The sequence below is a fragment of the Ornithorhynchus anatinus genome, chromosome 9 (genome assembly GCF_004115215.2).
Source record: "Ornithorhynchus anatinus isolate Pmale09 chromosome 9, mOrnAna1.pri.v4, whole genome shotgun sequence".
Taxonomy (NCBI): Eukaryota; Metazoa; Chordata; class Mammalia; order Monotremata; family Ornithorhynchidae; genus Ornithorhynchus; species Ornithorhynchus anatinus.
Window position 1 is genome coordinate 52,837,070 of NC_041736.1, and position 27,208 is coordinate 52,864,277.

At 40.2% G+C, this 27,208-nt stretch overlaps 1 protein-coding gene and 1 long non-coding RNA gene across 8 annotated transcripts in view; one reads left to right on the forward strand and one right to left on the reverse strand.

Moving 5' to 3' along the window:
* Positions 1-16,690, forward strand: part of LOC100082296 (WD repeat containing planar cell polarity effector) — a 193,954-nt gene extending 177,264 nt beyond the window's left edge. For 5 of the 6 annotated variants that reach the window (XM_029072178.2, XM_029072177.2, XM_029072181.2 and 2 more), the window contains 4 exons: positions 180-342; positions 9,122-9,225; positions 9,516-9,544; positions 16,292-16,690. In XM_029072178.2, coding sequence (XP_028928011.1) covers positions 180-342; positions 9,122-9,225; positions 9,516-9,544; positions 16,292-16,342 — 347 coding nt within the window. In that variant the 3' untranslated portion in view covers positions 16,343-16,690. Of the gene's footprint in view, positions 1-179; positions 343-9,121; positions 9,226-9,515; positions 9,545-16,291 lie in introns of those variants that run through there. The other variant, XM_029072180.1, reaches the window with a different exon arrangement.
* LOC103171202 overlaps positions 1-27,208 on the reverse strand; it is an 87,755-nt gene that overhangs the window by 41,996 nt on the left and 18,551 nt on the right. The gene's annotated exons all lie outside the window — the stretch shown is intronic.

Consider the following 27,208-nt stretch of genomic DNA (forward strand, 5'->3'; position numbering starts at 1 on the left):
GATTTTAAAATCCAACACTTCTATTTATGACCTGGACCCATCCTCTCCAACTTCTTAAAAGTGTTTATTCCCATCTTTTCCCCTTTTCAACTGCTACTTTCAGCCATTTGGGAATTTTGCTAAAATTCCATGGTCTTGTTTCAGGACAGAGAATAAACATCCTTTCTATATTTTCACAGAGCTACTGGGACCATTAGATGGCGGAGACAGGCTAACAGCAGCTTTTGATGGCCTATCTTTAAGCCCGCAAGCCGAGGAGAAGCATCCAGAAAACTTCCCTCTTCCTGGCCCAGATGGGAGCCCCATCTCACACTGCCCATCCCTCGACAGTTCTTTTCAGAGGTAAGAGATGTTGAACAGTGCTTAGCATTTTACACTGAATGACTATAGTATTTTAATACTTATTTGAATGCAGACTTGTTACTAGTATATCTTTATGTTGCAAAAATTCTCCAATTGCAGGTTTTAGATGTTGCAGTGAGTTGCACCAGAGTCAGAAAGGAATAGGCAGCAGTAGCACAGGATTGAAAGATTAACTGGTCCAGCACTTTTAATACTATCCTTTTTCCATTCTTGACTGATTCTTAGGCTCTGTATGTATTTCACTCACCCATTCTTTTTCCTTCTTAGTTTCCTTCTAATTTGCTAGCCCTCTCACTGATCTTATCCTTAGTCAGTCTCCTGTTTTATTTCCTGACTTTCTGTCATATGCTAGGGACCTACATACCTACAATGTATCTAGTCAGATCCGTGAGCACACGCAACAGAGCTGAGGATGGGAAAACTGGGTTCAAGTTACAGTCCTCTAGACTGTAAGTTGTTGTGGACAGGGAAAGTGTCTGGTAACTCTTTTACCCTGTCCTCTCCCCTCGCCCACCCCAAGCACTTAAAACAGTGCTCTACACATAGTAAGCACCCAATAAATACCAGAGATTCACTGACATAGGATAGGGTCAGCTGTACTGAATGAACAAAATAATAGCCACCTCTATCAGAATAACTGGTCTATCAATTAATAAAGTATTTATTGAGGGCTTACTATGTGCAGAACAGTGGACTAAGTGCTTATTATTATCAGGAGAGTCCAACAAAACTAGTAAACATGATCCCTGTACTTCAGGAATTTACAGTATGGGGAAGATGGATACTACAATAATTTAGCTCATTGTGGGCAAGAAACGTGCCTACCAACTCTTATATTGTACTCTCCCAAATGCTTAGTACAGTGCCCTGCTCACAGAAAGTGCTCAGTAAATATGACTGACTGGAGACAGAAAGAATAGAGGGTAAATATATGTACATATATGCTGTGGGGATTTGTTAGTATATAACAGCTTAAGTAGTACTAAAGTGGCAGCATGGAGTGGGAAGGAAAAAGAGAAACAGGATGAGCTATTAATTCAAAAAGGCCCCCTGAAGGAGGTGTGATTTGATAGGGGCTAGAAATATAGGGGAGCAGTAATTTGCCAGATGTGAACAGAGAAGGAAGACTTTTTGTTTTTTATTATTTTATGTGTATGTGTGGGTTATGAATGGTATTTGTTAAGCACTATGTGCCAGACACTATACTAAACAGTGGCTGCCCGGCTGAGAGACTTGAGTTCTGAACAGACAATACATCTATACAGTACCTTTTCCTTCTGTAAGACTCAAAAAATCTTATCTGAACTCTAAGTATCAGCACTAACGCTGGGATTTCAGCAGAGGAAGGAGGCTTTTATTTTTTTTGTAAGTTTAAGATATGTCCAGGTGGGTGGTCTGTGGCTAGTATCTGTGTAGCTATATAACAAGTAAATACAAACATGAGGACAGTATTGGTTCAAAAGAAGGACTCATCCAGCTAGTACTCTATCTCCACAACTAAGCAAATCAGTATAAACCAAGACCCAGAATAAACCAGATGGACCCTAAATGAAAGTCAGGCAGTGGACTAATTTAATAAACTATTGCCCACAGCACTAATACATACTGATGAACTGTTGCTTCGCTATTATAACATTTTTGAAGCTGGAAAACATTATGCACCATTTGTGGGTCTGTAAAAATTTCAAAACTAGCCTAGTCCATAGATTGATTCAAAAACAAGTCTAGTCCATTTTACCTTAGGAAGGCCAGAACTTCCATCATTCTAGAGAGATGGGTGCTATCTTATTTTTAGAGGATCTTCAGTCTTCAAGATGTTGCAACCTTCTATGCTGACCAGTGCCATTGTTTAATAAACTCTACTGTCATGACATCATTCCTTATATCTAAAACAAATCACCCCAATGCAATTGTTTAATGTGTTCTGAATGGCAAAGAAGAAAGTTTTGCTATAAAAGGTATTTCTCCATTTCCCAACTCTGTAGATAAAATACCATAAAATAGCACTATTGTAAGGGTACATCCATTCCTAAGATCCTTGCTAATAAATACATACACAGACAACCTCAGTACTTCATTTAGGAGTCCAGGATAAATTATGAATAAGGGTATGCTCCATCTCCAACACATCTACTAACTTATTAATTATATCAAGAGATTAATTCTCAATAACAGTGAGGTGTTTTTTTTTTAATTCAGGAAAACTTTTTTTTACATCAAGTCTATCAAAAGATAGAACCTGAGGTTATAAATTCAAGTACCAGCTTGTCACTATTTACTTTTGCCTTTCGGTACTGTAAAACTGGATTCCCTTTATTCGGGAACACTTACAGACAGACATAAATACACACTTCCCTTCCTCTTGGTCAGACTGAATTCTAGTTTAGAATTCAGCTTTCAGGGTAAGAGAAAGTCATCACAATATGAGGAGGAAGGGGGAAACTGTCTTAAGGAAACAATGGCACTATCAAAGAAAATTTTCTGCGTCAGAGGGTGAGAGCTGCAGAAAAGAGTTCCCTTTGAGTTCTGGAAAGGAAACTGATCTCGGATAGCAGCGGGAGTGGCAACAGCATAAAAATTGGCTGGATGGCAGGTGAGGAGAACATGTAATAATTATTATCATTAGTATTATTCTTATGGTACTTAAGTGCTTACTATGTACCAAGCACTGTACTACGTGCTGGGACAGATACATGATAATCAGGTCAGACAGTCTCTGTTCCACACAGGACTCAGTCTAAATAGAAAGGAGAAATGGCATTGAATGCCCAGAGATATTATAGGTCACACAGCAGGCAAATGGCAGAATGGAGACTGGAACCCAGGACCTCTGACTCCAAGGCCCAAACTCTTTCCTCTAGGCTACGCTTCATCTATTGATACATTTTCTTTTTCTTCTCATAGTGAGATTATAATAATCTTTCACTAACTGCTTTTGCCATATAGAGAGCATTATCAATTTGACTCTACCTTTTTGCTTCATTATCATTTTTATTATAGGTCCAATTGAGTGGATTTAAATTCTGCTTAATGCAGCAGCAGTCCTTTTGTTTAATCTGAGAAACCCAAGTATTTACCCATCTAACTACTAAGATTGCGGTATTCTGAAATAGTCACCTTATGAAGCACCTGAGACACTTGAAGCGTCTGCAAAAAAACTGTTCTGTCCCATCCCTAATAATGCTTTACTCTATTGCATTCTTTGAGGCTTGGGTTGAGGCTTGTTCCTTAGGAGAGAAAGGATTGTATAGGAAAAACAAAACTATCATTTGTTGGCGGCAGGCACAAGTCTCTCTCTTTTTAGGTTTGCTTTGTAGTAGTTAATCTGAAGTTTAGTTTCACTTCTATTTCTTGGTTAACAAACCAACTTTTTAATACAGTTCTTTTCAAGTGAGTTTCCAAAAGTTCCTGAGACTGAATCTGAGTAAATTGGTCTTTTTTTGTTTTAATACTTCTTGTCAGGTTTGTAATTGGAAGTAGAGCTTTTGTGACTCAGAAGTCAGAAGGGAAGCAGCATGACCTAGATGGAAGAGCACAGGCCTGGGAGTCAGAGCACCTGGATTCTAATTCCAGATCTGCCCCTTGGCTGCTGTGTGACCTTGAGCAATCACTTTAACTTCTCTGTGCCTCCTTTTCCTCATCTATCAAAAAGGGATTAAATCCTACTCCCTCCTATTTAAACTGTGAGCCCTATGTAGGACAGGAACTGTGCCCAACTTGATTATCTTGTAATCCACCCCAATGCTTAGTACAATGCTTGGCACATAGTAAGTGCTTAGCAAATACCATAATTAATTAATTATATAAAACTACCCTGCTTTTGAATGTGAATGCTCTGCCAAATAGAAATAAATCTCCTGCTTCTTAAATAGTCCCAGAAGAATGTACAAAATGGCATTTCAGGTTTAGGCCAGGCTCAGAATCCAGCCCAATATTTCATCTCATAAAAGCAGCAACAGAACATTCTCAAAGACTGATCATTCTCATAGACAACATGATGGTGGTAGCCTTCCTCGACTATCCTAAATTTTTGCAATGAACCAACACTCCCTGCCTAACATTTTGCCTCCACATCGTTAACCTTCTCACTAATAAATTTAAAATTCCTCTAACATTTCACATCACCCAAAATGCAGTGACAATCTACCAAACTGAATATAAAAAGACATCCTATGAAGGAATAGTATTTGTTAAGCATTCTAGGAAACTTGCACATAGCTTAGAGAGTATGTCTCCTCTATTAGAGCTGATACCAAGGGAAAAATAATTACAAACTAGTAAAATAACATTATGCATTAGTTTACAGTGCATTTTTACACTCCTGCCAGCTACATACCTCAATTTTCACTTCCTCTATTCCAGAGTTTACTTTGGACTATTCCCCAGAATTCTTATCTGGCATTCCTATTGCACTCTCTTCTCAGGCTCTCAGTCACTAATGCACAATTCTAAATCAGCAACCACAAACATCATCTGCAAATCACGATTCACCTGCTTCATATGAATAACTATTCATATAGTGGGAAGCACATGGCTTAGTGGAAAGAGCATGGGCTTGAGAGTCAAGAGGTTGTGGTTGAAGCCTCCCAAGGAGTACAATCCCCAGAGCAATTGCAGGGCTATTTGGGAAGATTTCTCTTCCCTTAATGACTTGTTGAGGTGGAAGTGGCTTAGGATACTTGCTCTCGCAAGGCTAAAAGTAGGGGGGAAGAAGAGACGGGGGAGAGGAGAAGGAGGAGAAGTTAAGGCTCAGATGTCTCTAGGGTGAAGCCAAATAGCCTCAAGTCTTTTTAGACAGATTTAGAGATGTACCTGGAGGAACTTTTCAAACGTTTTTCAAGAGCATCCCAGAATAGGATTATATTTTGAAGAACTAAATGTTTACCTTTTCTTTCTTATTGCTTACAGAGACAATAAGGAGCTGAAAAACAAATGTTCTGGATCAAAAAATGGGCATGTGGTGTGTGTGTGTGTGTGCATGTGCAAGTACATGGGGGGGTGGGTAATAAATGCTTATTATGTGTCAAGCACTGTACTAAGTGATGGGATAATCAGGTCACACATTGGGCTCACACTCTAAATTGGAGGGAGAATGGATATTGAATCCCCACTTTACAGATGAGGGAACTGAGGCACAGAGAAGTTAAGTGATTTGCCCACAGTCACACAAAAGACAAGTGGCAGTGCTGGGATTAGAAACCAGGTCCTCTGATACTCAGTCCAGTGGTCTTTCCACTACATCATGATGCTTGTGAGAGAGAGAGAGATGCACACCCTCTTCTTTGAAGATGAGGCTACTGATGATACTATCCTAACTCTGTGTGCAAGGGCGCCTAAAAAGATCGATATGTAACTGATAAACCCTTCCATATCCTTTGCACAAAAGGATAGGTTCTGTGTTTATAACCAAAAGACCCATCTCTGTTTTGAGCCTGCCTTTTGGTGCCCAGACTTTACATATCCACTGTTCAAAGAAAGCAGCTCCTCTCCATGTGCCTGCCCATTAGCCTGGTCTGTCTTCAGGAGTACTCAGAACAATCCATTCCTTCAAATGGTTTGAAATGTGCTTCATTATGTCTGTAAATCCTTTATTCTGCCCTCTGTACTTGCCTATGACCCCTTTCAGTTGCAGTTGCTTTGAGTATTCTGTTACTAGCCATTCTCCTCACCTGCCCCACCCAGTAAAGCTGTGTTGCTGTGGGTATTGCCTCAGTGCTAATGAGCTGATTGTTCCAGAACCTCACTGTGGAAATCCTGTCCTGCTATGTAATATTGAGTACAGCTGGTTGGTGACATTGGTGAAACTGCTCAAAAAGTTGGGTATGCTTGGACTATGTGGTGCATTACTAACTTTAAAAAGAGGCACATATAAATTACTTCAAAACATTATTAACTATGAAAATGAACTATTACCTTCATTTCCTTTTAATATCTATTTGTAGCTTTTCCTTTTTAAATGACTTCACTGTCAACGTTTTGAGGAATAGTCTCAATTAGAACAAATGTCTGTGTCTCCTTCCACAGTCTATCCCATTTTGACCTCAACTGACAATAAAACTATTTCTACCAACTACTTGAAAAATACAGAAAAAGATTTAAAGATCTCCTCTGAAAAATCAGCGTCATTCGACTCATGTTAATATACACCGAGATGGGAATAATGCAATTCTAGTACTAGTCTATCAATTTCTGAATAAACATTCAAATACCAATAAGTATTCAAAAAACAGTTCTATTTGTGGTAAGCTTACTTTCTTGTTGAAACATTAGTATCACAGGTTTAGTGTATAACTAATAGTTTACTATTTGTAAGGCTTAGCCCTTCTTTCAGGGCTTAAATTTCAGTGCTGTTTTCAAAAATGATCATTCACGCAAAATCAGTTATTCTTTTAAAAGAAGATATTCTCCTAAAATGGTATTGTGAAACGATGTCTGGCATGGGAAAACAAACATGACAGAACAAAGAAAAAAAAGACACAGTGTGCATAGTGTGAACAGGACGACAGGTCCCACAATGACCTTTTCACAGGCACCCACAGATGAACTTCACCGCCAGAGGCAGATGCTTTTGGTTTGAAAGACAAATAAATAAATAATGTTATTAAGCCATACTATGGCTTAATTATTATCATCAACAGCAACAAAAAAATCAGGTGCCTGTTTGCACTCACATAAGTCATATAATTGATGGAAATTTTCAGCACTTGCAAAACAAGGAAAATTGTAAACAGAAAGCCTTGGCAATTGATTTACTAAAACATTTTATAATCTATAGTTCATGAATGTTGACTCAAAACAAACTGTCACTGCTGACAGTAAAACCTAACAATTATTTTACGTTGATTCAATTTGGCCCAGCCCAGGTTGACCTTGTTTACTCATCTCGAACTTTTAATTCATTTTAACTTGGCACAAGAAAGGAACATGTGGCAAAATACGCAAGAGGCCCATTTCTACATCTTAAAACCGAGATAAATGTAGAACTACATTGAGCACTTCCAATATATTGAACTCTTAGATAGATTTAAATGCATTAGATAGAACTGGTTACATTTCTTTTATCCCCAGTGGACTTTTCCTATTTGTCAACTATAAAACTAACAGCTGAATATAAGTAATATCTTCTAAGCCGTGGGATATATCTGAAATCCTCTAGCACTGGCCAATTTTAAAGATACATCCAAAGAGGATGGACATTTTAAGCTCTTTTAAAACATAAAAATAGAAGGGTTTCAGCAATTTGGCTGCCAAAAAGGCAGTTTATGGGTCTCCTCCAAATCTGGGGCTATGTGTAAGAAAGCTGATCAAGATACTATGGGAAAGATAATGGGGTCAGAGAGCAAAAAGAATCTCTCCATTTTCTACCCAGCTTAATCTGGTCTCCAATGAAGTTTCTTAGTTTCTTTTGCTGAGCCAATAAAGCTTAGTGTGATGGACCAGTTACATTATTGGAGCTTTACTATAGCTCAGGGAAAGCTGATGACTAACAGAGTTGCTTTATGGATTCACAGCTGCCTGAATAACCTTCACAGTACTAGAACCACGAAGACAAAGACCTAGGAAAATCCAGATCTCTTTGTAATTGTTATAATATTTTCATGAATATAGGTTTTTTAAAAAAATTCTACAGTGTGTCACTATAATAATCATAAGCACTTATCATAACTTGACTTCAAATAATAATAACCCAAGGTATCACAGAGTTTTTGTTAAATGGAATCTTTTCCTAGAGGGCTCAGAGGGTTAAAAGCCAGTATTAATTGTTAAAGATAATATTACCCTTGGAGATTAATGGAAACCCCTCACACAACAGTTTGATTTTAAAATATAAATCAATGACCTTATCTATCAACCAAAAGTGTCCAGGAAGCATTCTATGCCCAGTTAAACAGTTCTAAAGCTCCGTTTCTATTTCCTTTTTGTGCTGTGCTATGGAATGGGAGAGCTATATCACGATATGGGTGACTGAGGGGGGCAAAAAGAAATTTTACCACTAAGGAAAGCAATAGTAAAACCTGGACTTGAAAATTTATACTCATAATACAAGCTCCATAAGAATATAAAAACAATGCCGAAATACTTATGAATTTGCTATTTTATACTCCTGAGTCTGTGTCGCCAGGAAACTCTATGATGTTAATGCGGCACATGATGATAATACTTCATAAAACCTGGGCTGTTTGATTTTGAGAAGAAATTTTCCTTCATTTAGCATTAAATTTAGCATTAAATATGGTTAAGAGATTGAAGACAATAAAAAGGGAATGCTTAAAAAGCAAACCCCAGAATTGACAGAGGTTCCTTTTGGGGAAGTCAAATTTCCTATTTTATACTTAATGTCCACTTTAAGTATGGGAAAATTGGAGTCCTGAGCATGGTATCCTGTTTTCTAGGCCTTCTGGCATCTTAATGAATACTTATTCCTTAGAATTGTCTCAAGGTAAAACATTCCATTCGTGTGTTCAGTTGAATCCAGAAGATTCAATATTGTTCTGTTTAACAAAACCCTTAACAGCATGAAAAACAAGAGCCTTGCACCATGTTTTTGATTGACAGAGGAGTCAGCGAATGACTCCAAGGGCAAGAGAGTTTTCACAGTAACACTGTCAGCAAACAGAAAAGCATCAGATAAAAAGGTGCTTCACTTTGAAAGCTGAACTATTCAGACTGCTACTCTCTTGAAAAGATGTAAACAAATAAAATTACTTTTTTCCCTATTATGTGTCTTCATCTCTTTATCTTGATCCTCCTTCACAAGGCCTACATATTCCAGACAAGTAGCTGACAAAGAGCATGAACCTGAAAAAGACATCTATGCTTCATCCCTGATGGATAAGAGAGGTGTAGGCTGGAATTCAGGAGGTAAGTTTTCAAATCAATATGGCAGGTATTACACCCCATGGTACCTTTACACAGGCACACACACGCACATGTACCAGTCTGTACCATTTACACACACACTGATGGAACTTGATGTTCACTATTTTGTTTCTGATCTTGGTCAAGTTTTTGCTAAAGCTGTTTAAACACCTGACTGCCTCTGGGTTACAATAGCAGTTCTTTAAACAAAATTGAGACAACTAATGTAAAAATTATATATTTTCCATAGCATAATGTTAATTTCATAACACTGTGATATTTTGTTTTAAAAGGAGACCTGGGAGAAGATTACTTAGAAGAGGTAAACACATTTTTTCATTTTGCTTGTTAGTAGATCTCAGTGATCTATAAAAACAATGTAGAAATTGTTTACTTCTAAACCTTTTATGTAAAGCTTGTTTTTTGACAAATAAATGGAAGTGTGATCTAGCACTTGTAGCCAAGTAGCTGCAGTATAAAAACCATGTTAACCAGCTCTTAATTCAAGGTGTGTGGAGACTTCATAAATCTTTGAAATAATCACTCCAAGTTACAATCTATGTTCAGTGGTAAGCCCTGTTCAGTAGTTATAGCTCTATTGTGTATGTTTTGGGGTATGCTAGTAAAAGCCTTCATAATGAAATAACGATAAGAACATTAGCCATATTTGGAATTTTCCTACTTCTTAAATATTTAATCTATTTGGCCTCTTTATTTCCTACAAGCTATGAAATGTTTTGTACATATTTTTCATTCTCATAAACGGCTTACAATTAAATGGCAGAATTATGAAGGCAAAAGTTATTCTAAGCACATGCCTGTCCTCACTTTTTCTAGATTTGATCTTACGATGCACACAGACCTCAAAGAAAAAACCTTATCCTCTCTGCACCCTCTGAAGTTCCCATTAATCAACCAATCAGTGGTATTTACTTAGCACTTACTATGTGCAGAGCACTGTACTGAGTGCTTGGGAGAGTAACAATACTGATGGTATTTGTTAAGCGCTTACTATGTGCCAAGCACTGTTCTAAGCACTGAACAATACAACAGAATTGGCAGACATGTTCCCTGCCCATAACGAGCTTATGGTCACTGGGGATTAGGCTGAATTTAGCACTTATGTACATATCTGTAATTTATGTATTAATATTAATGTCTGTCTCACCTTCTAGACTATAAATTTGTCATGGGCAAGAAATTTGTCTGCTATCTTGTCATAATGTACTCTCCCAAGCACTTAATACAGTGCTCTGCACATAGTAAGCATTCAAAAAATATAACTGACTGCCTGATAGGCTTGGATGTGCGTCCAGGTCTGACCCAACACAGCTCAATGACAGTAGCCCCGTCCGCTGACTTCTAAGGCCCAGTAAATATTTCCAATAGTGCATTTAACCTGTATCAAAATATAAGGGCACCATTTTATGAATAGAGCACAAAAAGAAATGAATAATCTTAGAAATATTTTTATAGACACACTTACTTCTCTTACTGGTTAATCAGGTTTTATGTTGTGCTGTTGGCAAAGAGGTGTAATAGAACAAATCTGATACAGTGACTTTTCATAGGGTCATCAATATTGCCAAAACCATTAACCAAAACTACTGCAATTCCCAAAGGCAGATTATTATAATTCATCTGCTGAAGTAGCTGCCAATTAAGTCCATTGTGAGTTAACTGTTGGGAACCGTTCTTGTTGATTTCTACTTGCTTATTGCTATTATTTGCTTGTTGTGGTTAAGGAACATAGCTACCAATTCTGTAGATTTGTACTCTTCCAGGTGCTTAGCACACTGCTCTGCATTCAGTAAGCAGTCATATTTACTGAGTGATTGATTATTGGTGCAGAGTACCTACTGACAAATACATTTTGAATAATTGCTCAGCTGGCTTAAGGAGTTCTAGAGGTAAATGAGCTGAAAGCTACAGTTTAATGGCACCGAGATTCTCCCCAGCTTTTCTCCTCTACCTGCCTGTTTTCCCCTTCTCTGTTGCCTGTCAAGCTATTTTCTCACTTTTTATTCTGAACCTTTGTGTTCTAAGGGGCCTGATACCCTCTCCCACTTTGTGTTCTCAGTAGCTTTAGCACTCTTTTCTGCATTGTTTCTAGGCTTGCTCTCTGAAGCCATATTATTCCACTTTGCCTTCTACACCTCCCTTTACCTTGCTTTGAGTATGCCCAGAGGTGCCTAGATTAATATACTACTCTTCACTAGTGTTAAAACTTGACAAAGGCAATAGGCACAAAGACATTCCCATCTGACCAAAAGAAAAGGTTAATCTTTGACATCGAGTGCTTACTATATGCAGAGCACTGTACTAAGCACTTGGAAGAGAACACCACAACAGAGTTGGCAGACATGTTCCCTGGTCTCAAGGAGCTTAGCATCTAGGTGAAAATCAAATTAGACAGAGGGCTTCACACAGATTTATAAGTCAGTCGTTATTTAGAATATCAAAGGGAACTGTAGTTTAAAATGTGCCTGAATAAAACAAATAACCATTATAAGAACAGACCTTTAAAAGTTTTCTGTAGTGTAAGAGGTAGTACACCTCGGGACCCTGCAGCTAAGGCATACCAGTAATTCAGTGGAGAATCAAACAGTAAAGGGTTAGAGTCCCCTGGCAGCCCAGGTAGATGCCAGAAGATAACATCTGCACATACATTAAGCACAAAGGTACAGCTTCCTGGGCTGCATGAAAATAGTTTAATGAATAATTGTTTGGTAAATGCTTACTATGCATCAAGCACTCCGTACTAAGCACTAGGTTAGGCAGAAGCAAGATAATCAAGTCAGACACAGTCCCTTGCCCCACAGAGAGCTCATAGTCTCAGTAGGAGGGGAGGGAGAACTGGTAATTAATCCCCATTGTCCAGATGAGGAAGGTTGAAGCCCATAGGAGGTCACCCAGCAGGCAAGTGGCAAGACAGAATTAGGACCCCGGTCCTCTCCCTCCCAGACCTGTGCTCTATCCACTAGACCATTCTGCTTCCCATGAACATGCACACTCACATACGTTGTCTTTAGTCTGTGTCAGTATTAGGGAGAAGGGGGAACCAACCTCTCCTTCTCTAAGTACAGGTCAGAGTCCCAGTCCTCTAGCCTCAGATTGTTGGGGAGCTAGCAGAAACGGCTTTTAGTTTTACTCCCAACCTCACTTCCCCCCAAACCCTGGGCAACCTCAGCAGGGTCTGACCAAGGCCTTAGGAAACCATACTCTGTGTATTTCCCTCAGTGCCTGCAGTACCTGATCTGAGAGTCGGGTGCAAGGTCCAGTGGAGCCTGGGGTTGGGAGGAAGTAACGGAATCTGAGGTCTGGAAACACTAGGGTTATTTGGAGCCAAAGAGTATGTGTTCGTTCCCTTCTCTGGCTCTGGTGCTGCCCATCCCCAAATCCAGTTTCATCCAGACCACAGTGGGATGGATGGTAGAAAGAATGGGATTTGTATGTTGGCCCTGACGATGAAGGAGGTACAGATTGCAGGTACTCTTCCCACATACCCAGCATTTACATCATACCCTTTCTACAGCCCACACCAAAACCCAAATCACCCCCAACCTGGTTCCCACACCTATCCCCTGCTTCCCTTTCTACACTGGAGATTGCCAAGAACAGGGGAGAGATGGTTTCATGATAACCAGAGGTCAGGGTCTGGGACGGGAACTAACCCGAGTAGGAAGAAGGATTTCAATCCCTGGCCTCTCTTGCTCCCAAGCCAGTTTTTGGAGGCTGGGTGCTGACAGAAATGGAGCTGAAACATTCCAAACAGAAGACAAGTGACAGTCAAGTGGCTGCTTCTAAATGTGCTTCCAGTATGTCTTACTTTAAATTAAAAAAAAAAAACCCTCTGCACGCCACTGGCATACATAATGGATATAATTCAAAGGGAAGGGATCTAGTATCACCCAGAATTAGGTAACAGCTTGGGGTGGGGCACACAAAATGCACTTAGGTGAATGTAGAAATCAATTGAGGGACTTGGGAAAACCCTTTTGTTGCTCAGAAAATTACTACAAGAATTAACACGCAACTTTATTGTCAAGAATGAGCTCCCATTCCAACTCTTAGTGAAACTCAGTTTTGACTTGCAGCCATAATTTCCTACCTTCCCAAACAAAATCATCTAATGAAATGAGGTAGAAAAGGTGAAGTGGGTACTGGAAAGAAAAAAAAATTTCAAAAGCGATTATGTCAGGTCTATTTCCATTCTGCACGAGCATACTGTCTGAAGGATCTTGGCAGTATTATTACCAATCCATTTTATGTATCTAGCTTCCTACAAAAGGAATTGAACCCAATCTTCTCCAGTTCCTAAATGAACCAAATGCATTAGCTCTTCCGGCCATTAATGCAGGACTAGACAGTCCCCCAACAAAAGCAGCAAGGGCTGGCATCAAGTCTCTGGCTGTGAAAACGACATTAAAAGCTACTTCTGCACCTGTAGCTCACTTGTGATTTGGGGTGACCTCTTCACCACCTCTTTGGCTGTTCCCTTCCAGATAGGAGAGGCACCACGGGAAGCCAGGTCAGGGATCTGGTGTCTGGAACTGCAGCCTCACGCTGCCACGGGTGGGAGTGGCAGCAATTGTTGCACGGTCACATTTCCCTAAGGGGAACCTGGCATGCTTTGTACTCCCCTGGCTTCCCTAGGATTGTGTGTAGTAAACATTTCTGGGTGCTGATCTGTGCTGTAGTGCACTAAATTGTCCTGGGGTGGCCTGAAAGAGTTAGCATCAGTCACTAAGCACCTAACATTCGATTGGGGCAGAGCTGAACTCAGAAGAAAAGTGGGCTCCGAATTTCACACTAGCTCTCAAAACATCCTTAGGACTGTGAGCCCGTCACTGGGCAGGGATTGTCTCTATCTGTTGCCGAACTGTCCATTCCAAGTGCTTAGTACAGTGCTCTGCACATAGTAAGTGCTCGATAAATACTATTGAATGAATGGAGTGTGAGACGAGCAATGGTCTTTAGGGGCACTTAATGCGTGCGGATCTCTGTACTAAGTATAATACGAAGAGGTGGGGAGAAAGAGACATGTTAAATTAAAGAGTCATGGTGGTCAATTTCTGAAGGGATTACTGAGAGAAGTTATGGAATCACTTTCTCTAAAGATCTTTAAAACGAGATTTTTAACTGCCCTTAATTTAGATAAAAAGTCTTTTTGAAAGACAGGGTATGAGCTAGATACCTCTTAAATGCATGAGTCTCTAATCTCCATTTTGGAGCTGAGAGAACAGATTAGAAGGGTTAAACTCCAGAGGCTCTCTAGTGGCCTTCTACTATGACAGTTACCATCATAAATGACCCTTTCCTACCTATCTTCCAGTGGCTGTAGTACTGTGCCTGGATCTAACACAGGCAGGTATCCTCAAATTGTAAAAATATATTTCCTTTAAGTACCAGGAAGGCATCAGTGATCATCTCCAGCAGTCATTAAAATGGACCTGGTCATCAGGGCCAGAATTCAGGTTTCCTAATGACCATTCCAGTGGTCTATTATCTAAACTTCACCGCAACACTTCTCATTCCAAATGGTGGTACTCTGGAAAATGCTTGTGAAAATTTAAAAAAAAAAAGAAACCTATCTAAACTCCACTGAACTTGCCAGCGCACACACCAGCCCCAGGCAGCTTTGTTACTCATTCTTATTGGTACCAGTTTTTCCAGGTTTGTTTTTTTTTTGTTCTGTGTGCAGCAGGACATACCAGCATATGTACACGTACCCATTTCCCTTCCTTTACAAGCCCACATTATTTTTCTTTGCCTTTGAACTATATGCAAGTAGCCACACCTCTTCATGATGCAATGACAAGCTGGAAGGCTTTATTAATAAAAAACACTTTCTGTTTTTCAAACTACAAATTTTCCTAAATTCAATGCAACTTTTTGTTACTTTTGAAATTAAAATTGAGATATACTGCACTGTAATGAGCTTTTTAAAATCTCTTCTGTAATATTGCTAATGTACCATTGTTTTTGCTCAACCTAGCAATCTCAACACAGACTTTTCTCCTTACCTGTCTTGACTTTCACCTTCACTTTTTCTCATGGCTTAAATCTCTAAGCTCTCATTTCCTCTTTTCCCACTCCCTTCTGTGTCGCTTTGAATTGCTCCCTTTATTCAGCCCTCCTTAAGTCCCACAGCACTTATGCATATATCCATAATTTATTTATATTAATGTCTATCTCCCCCTTAGACTGTACGCTTGTTGTGGGCAGGGAAAGTGTCTACCAACTGTTGTACTCTCCCAAGCATTTAATACAGCATTCTGCACACAGTAAGCACTCAATAAATACGACTGATCTCTAAATTCCAGCCCATGCTGCTGATTGTAATATGCGATCATGTTACAAAATTTTCTGCTTTTATTACTCGAAATAGTTGGAAATAACAAGTCCATTTTCCCTGCCTCTACTTGCCTCCTATCCTTCCCATTTGATTGACATAGAAAACTACAGTTCACTGTTGTAAAAATAAAATTTGCCACTTTTCACCAATAATAATCTCTCTTAATAATAATAATAATAATAATAATGTTGGTATTTGTTAAGTGCTTACTATGTGCACAGCACCGTTCTAAGCGCTGGGGTAGATACAGGGTAATCAGGTTGTCCCACGTGAGGCTCACAGTTAATCCCCATTATACAGATGAGGTAACTGAGGCACAGAGAAGCTAAGTGACTTGCCCACAGTCACACAGCTGACAAGTGGCAGTTGGGAGTCGAACCCATGACCTTTGACTCCGAAGCCCGGGCTCTTTCCACTGAGCCATGCTGCTTCCCATGCTGTTAAAACCCATGCTGCTTCCCAGGCTCTTAAAACCTCAATTTGGGAACTGTTCCTCTTTTGTCTTTTCTGAACCTCTCCAGTTCTAGTTCATTTTGATACTGAAAAACAGTTTTGAGTTATTTGTACGAAAATCCTTCTGCAACATGTTTTACTGTGTATCAGACATACTGAAACAAAGATATTTTGACAAGATAAATATATAATTGTTTTGAAATGTTAAAAATTCCCATTACTCAAATCTACTATTATTTTTATTTCCTCTTTTTGCAGGAAACTGGAGATGGTGGTTCTTTAAGAATGGTTCATTTTGGCTTGGTGTAAATAAGAACAACTTCATCACCAAATATGAAAACGGATTTACAAATATAATATTAAAATGAACACAAATGACCTTCCTTAATTTAATTAACAGCTGACCATTTAACCAGGGGAGTTCACACACTTTCATAAATTTGGATGCCTGCAAGAGTCTGTACATTGGCACTGGGTGGTGAACTTGAGTTAAACAGGCAGTTCTTGAATATCCACAGACTGATTATTTAGTTTATTGATAGTACGCCTTTTGGCCATTTCGCTGTTCATTAGCATTAGAGGCTAGGCAAGAACAGAAGATTGGTAGCTTTGAGTATTATTTGATGAATTTGAATTAAAATCTTTAGTTCAAGCGTATCCGACTGATTCCTGTGGATGACCATATAGGCAGTTAAAGTCATAAAGAAGCTACAAGTTACCAATAAACTGCTAATCATTTTACAAATTATTTAACAAATTATTAGCAAATACACATAAAGGAAATGTAATTGGTAGTATATTGTTCATTATTTTGTTGCAGCTACATCATTAATATACAATGTTTCTGTAGAGGCAGGAGCAATGATCTAAGAAAGAAGAAAAGATAGACAAATTGAGAAGTAATAATAATAATAATAATGTTGGTATTTGTTGAGAAGCAGCGTGGCTCAGTGGAAAGAGCACGGGCTTTGGAGTCAGGGCTCATGAGTTCGAATCCCAGCTCTGCCACTTGTCGGCTGTGTGACTGTGGGCAAGTCACTTAACTTCTCTGTGCCTCAGTTCCCTCATCTGTAAAATGGGGATTAAGACTGTGAGCCCCACGTGGGACAACCTGATTCCCCTATGTCTACCCCAGCGCTTAGAACAGTGCTCGGCACATAGTAAGCGCTTAACAAATACCAACATTATTATTATTATTATTATTATTAAGCGCTTACTATGTGCCGAGCACTGTTCTGAGCGCTGGGGTAAACACAGGGGAATCAGGATGTCCCACGTGGGGCTCACAGTCTTAATCCCCATTTTACAGATGAGGTAACTGAGGCACAGAGAAGTTAAGTGACTTGCCCACGGTCATATAGCTGACAAGTGGCAGAGCTGGGATTCAAACTCATGACCTCTGCCTCCAAAGCCCATGCTCTTTCCACTGAGCCATGCTCCTTCTCTACAGACATGCATGAAAGGCCAGGAAAGTGAGAGAGACATACAGAGAACAAAGTGGACTGAGAAAGCGAGAGGCAGAAAAATAGGTGGAGAGAGAGTTTAAAAAGCCACCCAAGACAGGTCTGGCCCAGTGGGTTTCGGGTACTGATTTCACAGGAGACCCTTGGGAATGAAGATTAAGTAGGTCTATGTGGATGGCAGCGTGAGTAGGAACAAAGGGGGAAGGAGTATTAGTCAACAGATGCGGCATAGTGGGGAGCAAGATAGGATGAAATATGGACAGCAATCACGCAAGAGTCACCACTTGTAAAAGACGACACACTGATGAGGAACCATTGAGGATGGTTGCTTAAATTATCTTCCTCCTTCTTGCCTATTGTGCCAGCTTCCCTATGTATGCACACAACTCTACAGCCACCACAAGTTTTGACCTGCCGGCATGCGCTCTCATGAAGTGTGAGGGATAATTCTGGATTTCTTTCCAATCTTCCCCTCTGCTTCCCAGAAAAATCAAGAATTCACTGTAAAGCATGGGAGAGGACAAGGAGGAAGATATAATGACTTAATAGGCAAAAGGGGCTCTCGATGATGAGCCTGATGGTCTGGACCTCAGCAGCCTCCACGTATCACAAGCCCAACCTGATTCAGCAGCTCCGGGGGGTTTCAGTGTGGGGATGATGGGCTTGGACTTGGCTAAAAACAGCCACAGGTGAAGCTGGGGGCTGCACTACCAATCAATCAATGGTATTTACTGACAACTTACTGTGTGCAGAGCACTGTACTAAGTTCTTGAGAGAGTACAAAAGAGTTGGTAGACATGAGCCCTGCCCTCAATAATGGGCCTAATGCCTAGGCTCAAAGCCACATGGGTCAAAGGGGTAGCCATTTCCACCACTACTCCACTGATCAGAGTGAATCATCTGGCAGGCTGAATCCCTGCAATGGACCTCATTTAGCCATTTAGAATGATGTCTGCAAACAACAACTAGAGAATGAAAATAGCCTCTGCATGTGGTCTGCCATAAAATCTTGTAAGGGGAGGAGCAAGAAATTATCTAGGGATGTCTTGCAATCTCCATGCAACCTTCAGCCATTAGTCCATGTTACAGACAACTCGAGAAAATTAGGGCAAGGGTTTTAAGTATATTTTATGAGAACTGGGGCTCAGAAAATTAGTGATAAAATACTTCATTTTACTGCATATTGGGAAAGAGAGAAGCAGCACGGTCTAGTAAAGAGCATGGGCCTGGGAGTCAGAGGACCTGGGTTCTAATCCCAGCTCTGCCAATTGCTTGCTGTGTGACTTTGGGCAAGTCACTTAACTTCTCTATGCTTCAGTTCTCCCTCCTTCTTAAACTGTGAGCCCCATGCAGGACAGGGACTATGTCCAACCTAAATAACTTGTATCTGTCCCAGTTTAGAACAGTGTTGATATATGGTAAGTGTATACACGTACCATTGAAAGAAAAAAAAAGCACTGAAAATTGACAGCTTTAAATTTGAAGAAGGCAAAGATATGGGTTCAAAGAAGACAGTGAGTAGGAATATTGTAATTTCTATGGTAATGAGCTATTTAGAGGGAATAAATTTTTAAGTGTGCCCCAAAACCAGATGAAATCATAGTACAATTTGTCACAGAACTATAAAACGGGGTAATACCTGTGCTCTAGGGAATTTAAGGGATTCTCAGGTAAGAGATCGGATTATCTGTGGGATTACAGACAATACATTACTAGAAAGGTTATTGTGTGAAGGTGACTTAACCCTCGATAAGGTTTTCCAGATCTGCAGAGCAGCAAAAACTTTGAAGACCTACACCAAAGATTTAAAAACAATTGAATGGTCTGACTATCCACTAAACAGAAGAGAGTACAGTCAGAAAAGCACACAAATGCCAAAGGAGAGGAAAATTATGAGCATGCATTAAAAAAGGTGTGAATTGCTCACTGATCCTAGGCTCAATCCTATAACAGAAAAGTTGTCACTGAAGTTATCTCTATCTTGGCAAGACACATCATTTTGCAAAAAAACGCTGAAAATTGGGTAACCATTCACCAAGAAGATATTTTGTGTATATATAGTAGAATCAAGGTCAAACCCTGTCAAGGCAAATTCAGAAAACTATGTTTTATTTTAATTAAACACAACAATGTCGTTCAGGTTAATATTTTTATGAAAAATGTGTCAGCTTCAATATATATATAAAATGCCATTCATTGAGGTGCTTCAGAAGTAATTCCAATTTTGCCTCTTGCAGCATGTAAGAAATTTAATCCTGACAGATGAGTGCTCATCCTACAAGAATGTCCTAACCTGTAATTTGGGGCACTCGTTGCAAAATATCAAAGTTTCTCTCAAGAACTACAATATGTGCCACTCCAAAACATGATTCAAATAAAGAAATCCCTCCTAAAAAGACATGTAGAGAAGTGCTATGTACGATAAGTTTAAAGTGAATGTAAAAAAAAAAAAAGTTAAAGATCTTAGACCAGTGTGCCGGTAACTACAAAATCAACTCCTGGTGATGAAACTACTAAAGACAAAGGAACAGAAAAGCATTTGCAGAAGATTTCAGTTAGAACAATTTGAAGGTTCTGAAAAGAACCTGACATGAGTGCTTACTCTATATAAACTTGAGAATTCTTGGAGTAATTCTGTGCTATGGCAATTGTTTTATATATATTGTGAAATTAATATTTGTGCACGTAATGAAATAAAGACAACCTCTACTACGAAAGTACATTATACAATGCAAATTGGAAAATAATCCCCAAATTTAGAGGAAACTCAGCTCTCAGTCATTTAGGACCCACTGCATTCCTGTCTCGAAACTAAAATAGTTCTTTTTCATTCTAGAGTTCTTGTATTTCTTGAACCCCAAGCTCACTGTATGCTCTGACAACCATTAACATGGTACTTCATCCCAGAGTTGTCAACCATCTATAGATTTACAAACAGTCCATAAAAAGAAGTTACAATTGGTCCTAGCTGTAAAGCCTGTAGAAAGATTTGGGTGTCCAGTCGTACAGGCAACTGCTACACCAGGATAGTAAAAGGGGGCTGGGGGAGTCTTGGAGGTGTTATCACCACCATTACAGCCAATTCTCGGCTGCCTACTCAAAAGGGGCAGATGCCTGGATGAAGCCTTGTCTAAACTTTGTCTAAGCCTTGGTCTACCCTGGCACCCCGCCTTGCCCTGTCATTTCTTGCACAGATGCAGATGCTCACCCTAGTCTTCTCCAAAAGTCAAAACAACCTTCTGAAGGCACAAATGTCTTCCTATAGCCCCACACTCCTCAAATAAGCATGCTTTAACTACCCGGGGCCCTTTTCATTAGTTGGCAATCTCCGATATACACAGGCAGTGCTACAGTGCTTGGAGCACTGTAGACAGCACCATCATCCTTCCTGTCTCACAAGCTCATAACCCTGGCATAATCCTCGATTCAACTCTCTCATTCAACCCACATATATTTGATGTCACAAAATCCTGTTCAACCTTCACCACACCACTAAAATCACCCCTTCCCCTCCAACCAAACTGCAAACATGTTAATTCATTCAATCATATTTATTGAGCGCTTACTGTGCGTAAAGCACTGTACGAAGCACTTGGGAGAGTACAACAACAGATACGTTCCCTGCCCACAACGAGCTCACAGTCTAGAAGAATCCAGAGTTAATCTGAGCACTTCTATTCCACCTTGACTACTGCATCAGTTTCCTTGCTGACCTCCCTGCCTCCTGTCTCTCCCCACTCCAGTCCATACTTCACCCAGCTGCCTGGATTGTTTTTCTACAAAAACATTCATTCATTCAATAGTATTTATTGAGCGCTTACTATGTGCAGAGCACTGTACTAAGCGCTTGGGATGAACAAGTCGGCAACAGATAGAGACAGTCCCTGCCGTTTGACGGGCTTACAGTCTAATTCAGTCCACGTATCCCCAACTCCTCAAGACCCTCCGGTGGTTACCCATCCATTTTCACATCAACTGAAACTCCTAACCATCAGCTTTAAAACACTCAACTATCTTACCCCACCTACTGCACCTCACTGCTCTCCCACTACAACCCAGCCTGCACACTTCACTCCTCTAATGCCAGCCTAGTCACTGTACCTCCATCTCATCTATCTTACTGCCCACCTCTTGTCCAAATTCTGTCTCTGGCCTGGAATGCCCTCTCCCTTCATATCCAACAAACCATCACTGTCCCCACCTTCAAAGCCTTACTGAAGGCACGCCTCCTCCAAGAGGCCTTCCCTGACTAAGCCCTCATTTCCCCTTCCCCCAATCCCTTCTGCGGCGCCCCTGCACTTGGATTTACTCCTTTTATTCACCCCTCCCTCTGCCCCACAGCTATTATGTACATAGCCATAATTTATTTATATTAATGTCAGTCTCCCCCTCTAGACTTTAAGCTTGTTGTCGGCAGGGAACGTGTCTACCAATGATGTGGTACAGTACTCTCCCAAGCACTTAGTACAGTGCTCTGCCCAGAGTAAGCACTCAATAAATATGATTGATTGGGCAGAGAGAGAGAGTGCAACTCAGTCTGGATTCTGAGTCCTACCGTAGAGGATATATTTACCTTCCCCACTTCTTCCTCGCAGGGTCTCATACTAATTTCCCAGTGCAAAGTGTCTCATCTCTTTGGGAGAGCTTTCTCACATGCTCCTACCTGCTGGGGGCTACCATCACCTGCTTCTCTGGTGCCCGCTCAAGACAATCACATCCAGTGCCTCTTTCCTTCCGATGCTCCTAGCCCTGAGTGGCCAAGTCTTGTTTGCCCCAACTCTTTGCCCTTTTGTTGCCCAATTATGGGGCACCACCAGCTGCCTCCATAGCAGAATGGTGGAGGAAAGCAGGCAGCTCCAGTTCCGCCTCACTACGACTGGTATACGGCAGGCCAGTGAATGTATTCTTACATTTGGATTTATTTCCCTCCCATCCCTCCTCCCCATATAAACCCCATCTCTCTCTAACCTCCATTACCACTGACTATATTGACGTTAAATGATCTGTAGAATATGAAATCATTTGCATACAATATAGAAGCTGGTAGACCATAGACTTTATTCCTGTACATTTCACTTCGTACTACTGAATCTCAATCATTTATTCAAACTCCCCTCCCAAAAAATAAGTTGGGTTTAATATGAGTGGAATTTACAATTAAAATAAATTATATTTACTTAAACTCCACATACTATAATGTAAAAACCCTGTATTTTTCTTTGTACATATTACCTTTAAATTTTTTCCCTTAGATGCAAATATTACTTCCCACTTGAAGCTCTGTAAAGTATTCTTTTGAGGTTCCAGCAGATAAGATCTTCCCTTCAAATACCTCCATGAAAGGCCCACCTTTCAAAAGCTACAGCATTTCTCTAAGAATGCTGTCCATTTTCATAATCTAGAAATTCAATCTCAGTTGAATAACCACTATATTGCCTTAAAAAAGGACACTGAGTCTCTTAAACAATTTTCCAGGGGAAGTCCAGATTTTAATCAGGTTTTCCTAAACACTAACAGAAAAAGAAGAGCGATGATAACAGGCCTTGCTTCAAACTGTACTTTTGTCCTCATCCATTATTCAGAACACAAAACATTGTTTTCTTTCTCATTCTGACTAGTCTTATGATAGGTATATTTTTAAGCAAAATTGTCCTTCACTGTGAGGGAAACTTGAGGGAACACTGGCATTTGGTTTTCATTAGAAAGTTAATAATTTGATTTTTCCCTAACAAATTTTTATGACTAAAATAAAATTAGAGAACCTTTAAAAAAAGAAACAATAACTTTCACGGTGAAAAATAACATTACTATTCAGTAATCTATTATTTCTTGACACAGAGTTTGGGATTTTACCCAATTTTCATGAGGTAGAATATTGTAAACCACTGCATTAGATTGTTAACTCACTGAGATCAAGGATATCTTCTGTGTTTCCAAGTATGGGGTGCTAAATTACCATATAATGGCTTTATCAACTCAAGAGACTGAATGTCAAACTTCTCTGGATAAGCAACACACAAGGAATTTCACAACAGCTTTGAAATGGTCCTCTATAAAAAGAAACTCAATCTTCCTCTACCAGGGAGGTTGATGATTTGCTGTCTCTACCAGGCAGCCTTTATGATTTACGGATATTTGCTCTCTACCAGGCAGTCTTTATGATTTACAGATATTTGCAGAAAAAAACACTAGAACTAGTTTGATGAGAATGAGCTTTAGAACAAGGAGCTACAGGTAGCAAGACAAGCAATATATTGACTTTTATATGGGTTTATTTATTTCCTACTGGCCTGCTCTTTACTCATTAGCCTGCTTATATTTATAAAAATATAAAGTTCAGGCTAGGGACTCTCCATGTGCCAGTAACAGGAATGCATGAGCTGATAATCAAAGAGGAGTTACCAGAGAACAGGAGATGGGCTCCAGAGCTCAAGAATGAAACACAGGTGGTAACAGAGAAGCAGTGTGACCTAGTGGAAAGAATATGGACTGGGAATCAAAAGACTTGGGTTCGAATCCTGATCTACCACTCTCCTGTCAGTTGACCTCAGTAAGTCATTTCACTTGCCTGTGCCTCAGTTTCATCAAATGTAAAAATAGGGATAAGTGGGACAAGGACTATATCTGATCTGCTTATATTGCTATCTATCCTAACAGTACAGTCTTCGGCATATAGTAGGCATTTAACAAATGAGATGATGATTATTATGAGGTGGGTATAATTAGGGTGTGGGGTGTATAACCTTGTAATAGGGTAAGTCATATTGGGAAAAAAAGGTAAGTTTAAACATGAAAATTTTGACATCAGACCCAACGTATCAGTGACTCTCCAGTCATAGGTTAGGAAGGGTCTCATGAAAATCAGGTTTGCTTATATTAAGAAATATTTCAATTTTCCCTTTTGTATTGATCACTTGTTTGATTACTAAGTCACTTTCGATTTCTGCTTCCTATGTATCAACTTGTTTATTTAACACGCTGCGATTTCAATGGCTATTTCTCACTCTGGTCTGTCTATAAGAAATAAAGTTATAGTCTGGTCTTCCAGGGACCTCTGCAACACCCCCTGACTTGGTGAGGGGGGATTTGGGGCAGGGGTGGATTTGGGATGAAGCACTAAGGTAAAAGAAGAAAGAGAGAAACTGGATAGAGGAAAGAGAGGAGAGAAAAGGGACGGGGAAGAAGAATGGAGGAATAAGAGGTGAGGCCAGAAAAAAGGAAATGAGAGCAAGGGAAAGCAGGAAAGAAGGAAAGGGAAGGGAGAAAATCAATCGATGGTATTACTGAGTGCCTACTGTGTGCCAAACAGCATGATAATCCCTTCAGGGAGTACTACAGAAGTACTATATAAAAGAGGCTTCAGGAACTTAATCTCATGACTGTACAATCAGAATAGAAGGAAGAAAATGAAAGGTAAAAGATGAAGAGAGAAAAAAGGAAAAAGGAGAAGGAGGAAAAGGGGAAAGGAAAGAGAAAAAGGAGGGAAAGGAAAGAAGAAAGAGGATTTTTTGAAAGCAGTGATTGTCTTTTATTACCTCCCCTCCCAAACATCTACTGCTGTGCTCTACCAATATTATATTGGTAGAATGGAGAAAAGAACAAACCAGCTCTGTGTAGAATGAGCTTTGCCATTTCCTCCTCTGCATACCCACAGCCTGAGAAGTGAAGGTGGAGGAAGAGAACGGGGCTCTGGAACTCCTGCAGTTACTGTTTAAAGGCCACTGGGCCAATCTCCATGACAGGCACCTCCTGGCTGGTTCTAGGGCCCATTGCTGCTGCCATCAGCCAAATGATAACAGCTCCTGGACCAACGTGGGAAGGAGCAGTGGAGTCAGAAACATTGGTGCCAGCTGTTACCCTACAGGAATTCAACCAGTACATTAACATCAGTGACCCAACCCTGACCTCATTCATGGAGGATCATTCAGCTGCCAGGGTGAACCAAGGATGAGAAAGGTAGACTGCTCTTCCCTACAGCGCTGGGTATGAGGGGAAATCTCTGGCCTGGGCATAAAGCCCAGTAAGTACAACAGGAATTTCACCATAGACCTGAGAATCAATCATTCAAAGGTATTTATTGAGCACTTACTGTGTGCAGAGCACTGGACTAAGCCCTTGGGAGAGTACAACACATTGGTAGACACATTCCCTGCCCCAAACCAGCTTATTGCCTTGAAGGGGGGACAGACAATATAAATAAATTACAGCTATATACATTAATGCTATGGGGCACTTAGACTGTGAGTCCTATGTGGGACAGGGACTGATCCAGCCTGATTAAATTGTATCTACCCCAGCACTTGGAATAGCATTTGACACACAGTAAGCACTTAAATGCCATTAAAAAAAAAACTGCTAGATCACTGTCTTTAAGAAGGAAGAGGGAAGAGATGACAGTGAAAATTATCACAGATTCTCACTACTTTCCACAGCTAGCAAGATTCCTGCCAAGTGTACTGGACAAACTACTAAAGAGCTTCATTAGCCATGTCCTACTAGAATGGCATCTGAACACAGTGGGGCAAAAAAGAAATCTATGCTGTCCTTCCAATTTGTACACCTCACAAATGTACCTAACAACATTTGCTTGGTCTAACAATTACTAAAAATGTCTGGCTGAAGATTTAGGCAAGATACTAAAACTACTCCACAATGATGTGGTCTGGTCACATCAGAATTAGCGGAACCTTGATTGATCCTTTCCACATTTACACCCGAACACTAGATTGGGAGGCAGCATAGCCTTGTTAGCGGGATCCTGGGCAAGTTATTTAATCTCTTTGGGCCACAGTTTCCTCATCTGTAAATGGGAAAAAAGTACCCGATCTCCCTCTCTCTTTGGTTGCAAGGCCTGTGAGGGACAAGAACTGTGTCCAATGTGATTATCACGTTTCTACTCCAGAACCTAGTTCAATGCTTGGCACATAGCAAGTGCTTAATAAATACCTTCATTATTACTAGATCCAGTTTTGGTTAACTCATTCTATGCATCCATGCTTCAGTATGAAAAAAGGATACAGTAGCTGATGTCAGATTACAATTTCAATTATCTGGGAAATTTCCAATTCAACAGATTGAGAGCAATATCAGGAGTCCTGGAATCTCTCATACAGGAGCTTGTAATAGCTGCAGACTATACTCTGGAAGGTAGCATAAAAGACAACATGCCAGTGACAGTGAAGCACGTCTCAGAATCGGCAAAGCTCTATAGATGGACAATTAGTTCGAAAAAAGGCTGAGGCCTGGGCACCCCCAAAGATCAACCTCAGCAACACAAGAGTTGAATGATGTCATTTCATTCTACTACTTGGATACCACATTTTCCAATGATGCAAAGATTGGTCATCAGGTAAAAAAACAAATATGGGTTCTAATCCTGGCTTTGCCACCTGGTTGCTGTGTGATCTTCGCCAGTTACTTCACTTCTCTGTGCCTCAGTTACCACATCTGTAAAATGGGTATTAAGATTGTGAGCCCCATGTGGGGCAGGGTCTGTGTCTAATCTGAAAACCTTGCATCTACCCCAGCACTTAGCACAATGCACATAGTAAGCACCTAGAGCACAGGCCTGGGAGTCACAAGGATCTGGATTATAATCCCGGCTCTGCCACTTGTCTGCTGTGTAACCTTGGGCAAGTCACTTCACTTCTTTGTGCCTCAATTCCCTCATCTGTAAAACAGGGATCAAGACTGTGAGCCCTAAATGGGACAG